The sequence below is a fragment of the Sminthopsis crassicaudata genome, chromosome 6, assembly GCF_048593235.1.
Source record: "Sminthopsis crassicaudata isolate SCR6 chromosome 6, ASM4859323v1, whole genome shotgun sequence".
Classification (NCBI taxonomy): domain Eukaryota; kingdom Metazoa; phylum Chordata; class Mammalia; order Dasyuromorphia; family Dasyuridae; genus Sminthopsis; species Sminthopsis crassicaudata.
Genome location: NC_133622.1, coordinates 200,427,106 through 200,434,763, shown reverse-complemented (window position 1 = coordinate 200,434,763; position 7,658 = coordinate 200,427,106). Strand labels below are relative to the sequence as shown.

At 35.4% G+C, this 7,658-nt stretch overlaps 1 protein-coding gene across 1 annotated transcript in view; it reads right to left on the bottom strand.

Moving 5' to 3' along the window:
• Nucleotides 1–204: 204 nt before the first annotated feature.
• PIK3C2A (phosphatidylinositol-4-phosphate 3-kinase catalytic subunit type 2 alpha) overlaps nt 205–7,658 on the bottom strand; it is a 164,965-nt gene continuing 157,511 nt past the window's right edge. Inside the window, exons 31-33 of the mRNA XM_074272393.1 lie at nt 6,703–6,812; nt 1,712–1,837; nt 205–1,310 (exon numbers count right to left, since the gene is read on the bottom strand). Coding sequence (XP_074128494.1) covers nt 1,128–1,310; nt 1,712–1,837; nt 6,703–6,812 — 419 coding nt within the window. The 3' untranslated portion in view covers nt 205–1,127. The remainder of the gene's footprint in view (nt 1,311–1,711; nt 1,838–6,702; nt 6,813–7,658) is intronic.

Genomic DNA, 7,658 nt, shown 5'->3' with positions numbered 1-7,658 from the left:
ATCTTTTTTGGTGATGTTTACAAAGTGTATGGGAATTTGGGCCACAGGTAAAAAGATCTCCCTTGTTACTAAGGGGTCAGAGTGTAGGTGTATGATGCTTAAGCTTTAAATCATTTCACTAGGCATAAGCATAGGTCTTAATAATGGAATGAATATATTTTTCCTGTACATTTAACTTTCATTCACATCAAGTTACTGAGTAACTAATAGAGGTTGTATGACACAGTATGACTTGAATGGATGTTACAACTATATTACTAGTGTAGCAAGTGGTTTTTCCATGGGAAAAGAATTAGTAGATGCTTAGTTCACAAAGTGAAGACTTTCCTGTGTTGATTTAGTAACTGGAAAGATATATAAAATATTTATTAGTGAGCAAGTCTGGAAAAACCACCAGAATTGAGGTGCCAGGGAGGGAAACATCTGAAGTTAAGGCACCATTATTTACAATTTCGATTGTTGGCACTCACTCTGAAAAAGGTTTTAAAGACATTGGACTCTGGCATGGATAATGTAAAAGCAACACTATCCATTTTCTTAATTCTTTTAATCTTTGTACTATCCAGTAGTTTTTTTTTTAAACTATGCTTTATTAATTATTTACTTTGCTGCAATGAAAAAAAAAAAAAAGAAAGAAAGAAAGAAACAGCAGTGGGTTTCTTTTGCTAAAATGAAGTACCTTTCTCTACTTTGATGTTTTCATACATACAATGGTGACTATGATGTAAAAATAGCAAAAAAATAAAAAGAAAAGATCAGATTTGTAGGGTGGGCAATAAAAAGATAGGAGATTGAACTGATAGAGTACAATCAAATTAAGCCAAAATCATTACTATTAAATAGTTTAAGTGACAATTGAAAAACTTCATTATCAAAAAGCACACATTTTAAGAAACTTGTAAAAAATTAATTTTGGGGTTTGCAGCTTCCCATAGTAATTTTAATTATAATGACTCCAGTAAAATATCATCATGTTAATTTTGTGACTATTGGTCTAACAGATGTGCTGAAAATGCAAGTTTATATAATATCTTAAGTTCTGTCCAAGTTAAAAAAAAAAAAAAAAACATACAAAAGTATAAGTCAATAAGTTCATTCATCTCCTCTTGCTTCCAAGCATTCAATACTCACAAATATAATGCTGCTGTCAGTTGATACCATTTAACTGTCTCTTTGCTCAAATTGAAATCTTTTAAGGGCAGAGTTATTCCACCTAAGAAAAAATTCTCCCGCAAGGATTCTGCACTGAGTACACTTAACTGAAGTTCTCTTTGTTTCAATGTCTCCTTGCTGTATCCACTGTACACAAGCTGCAGCCAACAAGAGAGAAGAGAAAAAGAAGAAAGAAGTAAGCTTGCCCCAGGGGCTGGAAATACTGGCAAAAAGAGAAGGAATTGTATTAGAGGGGCAAAGGGAGGAAAAGAGTCAGGGTTAGAAAGATTACAATTGGATGAAAAAAGACTAGGTTTTTCTTCTGCAATTCTTTGTTTTTCTGTTGAGATTTATAAACCCAATTGTAAACTCACCATAATTCTGCTTTATAGCAAATGTGATTCAAAAACTTTTCATCTGGAATATTATGTACCTCAGAATTCTCTTCAGAAAACTATGCTACATGTTATATAAAATATCTCCTTGACCTTGGATGTCTTAGAATTTAAAAACATAACAATCTACCAAAAAGTTAATTATGCATGGGGTTTTGACTCACCATTTCGTTAAATGTTGGGTTTCTAGTTTTTCGAGAAATCTTGGTTTTACGTTTCGATGTTTTATGAGTATCTGGAAGTAGGTATGTTTTTACATATGGATTCGGATCTGCTCCATCTTCAGTAACCTATGAAGAAAAACACTTTATGAATCTTCTTTCCAGGGTACAAAATGTACTTAGGCTATGGGTTTACTGAGATAAAAATGAAACAGTCCTTGAGGGCAGATATAAGTAAAATATACAAAAAATTAAAAAATTAACAGTTGATTATTGCAATCAGAAAAGGCCAAAAGTGATACCGAGCTGTGTGCTAAAGACAGGAAGAAACACTCTACCAGGTAGAAGTGAAGCAAAGCATTCTAACCATGGGTGAGACACCATAGGAGGCAAGAAGTGAATGACAGAATGTCATGAATGGGGAATGCTAATAGGCCTAAATTTAATTATACAATGTCCATGTTTTTTCCTTTACTTCAAATTTTGAGAAAGAGACAACCTTTCTTCCCACTTAAACTATTCAAGAGTAATAATTCTGGCTTAGTTTGATTTGCAGGAATATAGAAGGCACAGAGAGAATAATGCATGAATCCTGAAACTCTAGTTCTAGAGTTCTAGTTCTGACCTCTAGGTCGGAGCAGAGTATGATAAGCACTAAAGCCTACAGCAGAAGAGTCTGTCCTTTTCCTAGAGGCAATAAAGACATTAAAGCCAAAGCAAGGCAAAGACAGTCAGGGTAGCCTCTCCAACACCAATGTGGCAGATGTAGGTAGGACAGACTGCAAACAAAACACTGATGCAAAGAGAATAAGGCCGCCATGGCAACAGCACATGAAAATGAGGGTCTAAACTACAGCTGGGGAGCGACTGGGAAATAAGAGAGGAAGAGAGGTGTTAGGCTTGGTGGGAATGAAATTACAGAAACTTGGCAACTGACTGGAGGGAGATTCAAGGATCTTGGAGGTTGCAAGAAAGGATGCCATTGATAAGAAACAGTAATTTTAAAGAAAAGTCATGAAAGTTTTTTTTGATTTCTTGGGTTTGAGATGCCTGTTGGACATTCCAGTGAAGATGTCAAGCAGGGAACTGGAGCTCAGGAATGAGAGGAGGTCCAAAAAGTTTGCAGGAGAAAGAGTGTCTAGGAAGTGGCAGTGGCCAATAATGCCAAATGTGACAGAGAAGCCAAAGAGGAGGAGGACAAATATAATTTGATTTAGTCATCAGGATATTACCAATAACCTTGGAGATAAGTGGTTAGAACTGGAAGCCAGATTTGAAAGGTTTGGGGAAAAAAACAAGCATGGACTTCTTTTTCTAGGAGTTGACAGTGAAAGAGAGAGATGTGAGGATAGTTTCATGAAGATTTTTTAAATACAGAAGATATCTGAGCATGTTTGTAGGAAACAGATGAGGAACAAGAGTACAAAAATGGGAATGAGTGAAGAGGCAAGCTCTAAGAAGAGTCAATTAGGAACAGAATCAAAGGTACAGGGAAGAGAGAAGATTTGGTCTTCCCAATCAACAAAAAGGAACTTCTTTAAGACTAGAGCAAATGAAGAGAAAGCAAAGACTGCCATTGAGGGAATGCAAGGTATTTATATATAGAAGAGAGGAAAAAAGGAAGATCCTGAAATAGCTTTAATTTTCTCAGTAAAGTAAAAGGTGAAATCTGCAAATGCAAATGCTTCCATTTGCTAAAGGAGAGAAGGTTTGGAACTGACACGGTGGAGAATACAATAGGAAATCAATCAGGGATAAGTATATTACCATAGACCGAGGATGGCCTGAGAGTAATTATAGTAAGACTGTGTTTGAGTGTTTTTATCTCTTCACATGAGGATATGAAGTGAGTTTAATATGGCTCTTGGGGATGGAATCATCTACTATGTGAAACGCTAAATGCCTGATCCAAATTCCTGGCTTCCTCTATCTCTAGTTTGCTGGTGTTTGGGAAGATAATTGTTATTGGCCTCTATCATCAGAGGACCCTGAAGAGTGGGGGCTCCAATCATCTGGAGAAAGCTATATCCTGTGATTAACTGCCACTAATGCTTCCAATCCCTGTAATTAAGAGTCATGGAACACTAAAGTAAAAATCACCTACCAGTTGCAAACCTTCTCTGCATTGCCATTCTCATTTCTATTCACATCTATTCCTTCCCAACATAAATATGCTCTGCACACACCTATGCTCTTTAGTTCTTTGCCTCTTCTGCCCTCCCCTTTTTCTGTGTCCTTTAGGATCTCTGTATATCATTAAGAAACTTTCCATTTTCAAGGGGCATCTAGGTGGCGCAGTGGATAGAGCACCAGCCCTGAATTCAGGAGGACCCGAGTTCAAATTTGGTCTCAGACACTTATCACTTCCTAGCTGTGTGACTCTGGGCAAGTCCCCAGCCTCAGGGGAAAAAAAAAAAAAAAAAAAAAAAAAAAAAAAAAAACCTTCCCATTTTCCTATTACCTCTCATTCACTATTTACTCACTATTTGTGCTCACAAAAATCTGATTGTCTTAGAGGACAACAAATCCCTGGTAATCCTCCTTAATACTAACTATTCCTTTTCGTGGGATACTGCTTCTCATGTTTTACTACCTATGTGATTCTGAACAAGCTATTTAATATCCCTGAGCCTTAGTTTATCACCTGTAAAATGATGGACTATGTGGCTTAGAATCTATGATTCTAAGATCAAACCACTATTAGGACAAGGAGAAAGAGATACATCCTTTGCTCTCCTCACCACTACTTGAAGACTGCCTTTGCCAGCATCTTTCAGCAACTTTTTCTCCTCTAAATTTCAACTTTAACTGTGTCTTCCACCTGGTCCAGACAGCTGGTATTGTCTCTTATAGTCCCCTAGGTCACTCAAATTTGAAGGAATTTGATGAGTGGCAGTCTAAATCTCTACACCTTCTTCACAACTAGGAACTTCAATATATACAATGATGTCCCCTTAAACACTCTGGCCTCCCATTTCAACCTCTTCAATTCTGATGACCTACATTTTTAACTATTTCACAGGCATAAAGCTCCATCTTATGACTACCAAAAGAGGTAATCAACATATATTTCACTATCACCAATACTCTCTCTGAATATAACCTATTTTTCCCACAGCTCCCTCTACCTAACTCCTCCTCAATCTAATCTTTACTCTCCCCATTCAAATTTCTCCCTTCACAGTGTGACCTTTTAATTTAATTATAAATGTCCATGTTGCTCTCTTGGGCTAGCTTTCTGGAGGTCCTCTGGAAGGACCTAGATCTCAGCAGGATAGACACCATGAGAATAGAAAAGAATAGAGTCGAAATCTTTATTGTCTCCTTCACAGTCTATGTCTGTCATAGTCTAACCCAGTCTTAGTTTGACTCACTCTGCTCCAGCAATCTACCAGTCTCAACCAATCTTAGTCTGAGTCTGACTTTAAGCCCTTAAATACCTTATTACAATTACATCATTACAGTATACTGAATATAAGCCAATCTAGAGTGATTATATCTTTATATCAAGCTAGAGTAATTATATTATATCCAACTAAAGTGATTATAACATTATATCATACTAGATATATGTGAACTAGAGAAACATTATCTCATCAATTCCATTGAGTTAACATCTTATTTCAAGTATACTTCTCCAGAGTTCTGGCCCTCTACACTCTCCTTTACTTCAAACTTTGAGAAAGAGACAGCTTTTCTTCCTAAGGCTTGTCTTGGGTTCTTAATCCAATTCCACTCTTGTCTTCTCCAGGACTTTGCCCCGATTGATTATTTCTTCTCTCTCATCTTCAATCAACTTCTATCTATTAGCTCCTTAACTACCACCTACAAATAAATTTACCTATATCCTCTTCCCATTCACTGCCAAATGCTATAAAGAACTAAGCTCACTGACTTTACTTTACACCCAACTGTTTCTCAATCTTTTGTAGTCTATTTTCAGACTTTACTATTCTATTCTCTCAAAGTTAACAATGACACCATATAGATCTTTCCAAAGCTTATGATATAATCATTCTTTTAATTCTGATTGCTTCCTTGGTTTTCTTTCCCAAGACCTCTTTCTTCTGATTTTCCTGACTACTCTATTCCTTCTTAGTTTTCCTTGTTAAATTACCATCTATCTTTAATCAAAAGATAGCACCCAAGATGCTATCTTACACCCCAATCTCTACTATCTCACCATTTGCCCTTTGGTTGTCTTCTCACAGTTCTGATCTTTTTTTATACACAGATGATTTTTACTTGAATATATCTGACCCTAATTTCTTTACATCATCATCATCTACTTGCTAGAGAGCTCCACCTAGATGTACCAGCAACTCAACATTAGTAAAACAGAATGTATTGTCCCTAAACCTCTTAGAATAAACTTTCCTATTTCTATTGATGGAGCTACTATCTTCTCAGGAGGTGACTATGATTCATAACCTTGAAGTAATCTTACTCACATTCAATCAGATGCTAAGTCACAGCAGCTAAGAGCTGCAAAAATATTCTTCCTAAGGTAGAGGTTTGATCATGTCACCCTCCCTCATTAAAATCTTAAGCAATTCCACCCTTTTTCTAAGACAAAACACAAAATTCAAATGAAGATTTAAAGTTCTTTGCTGCTATAAAAGTTTCCAGCTGCTCTTCTAGCCTAATTTCTTATTACCATCACCATCATACACAAATATACTAGTTTTTTCCTAAACTCAACTTCGTGCTGTAATACATCTGGAAACATCATCCCCTTGCCTGGAACACACTTCCTTCTCATCACCTTCCAGAATTCTTACCTAACTCAAAATAAAAGCTTTCCTTCATTCCTCCTAATTATTAGTGTTCTTTCTCTTCCTAAATTATTTTGATTTTACTTAGCTGTTCTAGTAAATAGACAACAAGAGTTGGACTAAAGATAAGTTCAATGTGGGGAAATGATAAATGTCTGTTGATTTGAAATATGTAGCATTATAAAAACAAAAAATTGAGCTTTCGTTTCAGTCACTCACCAGATCTTTGATATGCATCACCATAATGAAAAGAGTGCCATTTCGATAAGAAATAGATAATTTCACTGCTCCTCCTACTTGGCCAGAGGTAGGACTCAAGGGATTTGCATCTGAAAAAAATAAATATTTTTATTTTATCCTTTTGATATGAAATCATTCCAAGTTACAGTGAATGAATGTATATAGTTTCTTATTTATATCTAACTGAAGATCATATTCCAGAACTAGAAAGGACTCAAAAAAGTCAATTTTTCCAACTTCTACTTGTCCTGAAGAAAACCCATGGCGGTAACTGATACTTGTCCAATATATGCAGCTTCTGCAGGAAGCATCACCAAGAAATCGTATTAAAACACATTTTCTCTGACTCTAGAGCCAGTGATATTTCCATTCTATCATGTATATCAATGCTTTGAAAACTTTAAAGTGCAACATAAAGTCAGGTATCATTATTAAATATGATAGACTTCAATCCTCTGAAGATGTGTGATTTCTGGTGTGAGTGATTCCTCTAACAAGAATTCATTTCAATTTCTTTATATCTTAGTAAATAAGAAGTGGTCAAAAATTCTTAGTGCAAGGCCAATATGGTAAGAATGAGTGAAAATAACTTTGATAATATGAGAAAGTAAAATAGTCAAACAAGACATAAAATAGTTCTACTTAAGCATTTTTGTATACTATTAGGAAATCCTCCCCACAGAAGAAACAGACTGGCTGGAGAAATGATGGGGAAAAAAAAAATTCACATTTTTTTTTTTTACAGGAAGATTACATCAAAAATCATTTTTGGGTGACAAGTGTCTTTTGGAAAAAGCAATAATAATAACTAATGTTACATTATACTTTACAGTCTACAAAGGAATTTATAAAAAAGATCAATTTAATCTCTACAACTTACTAAGACAATAGGTTAATATTATATTAACATTAATCATAAATCATTATAGCCAGTT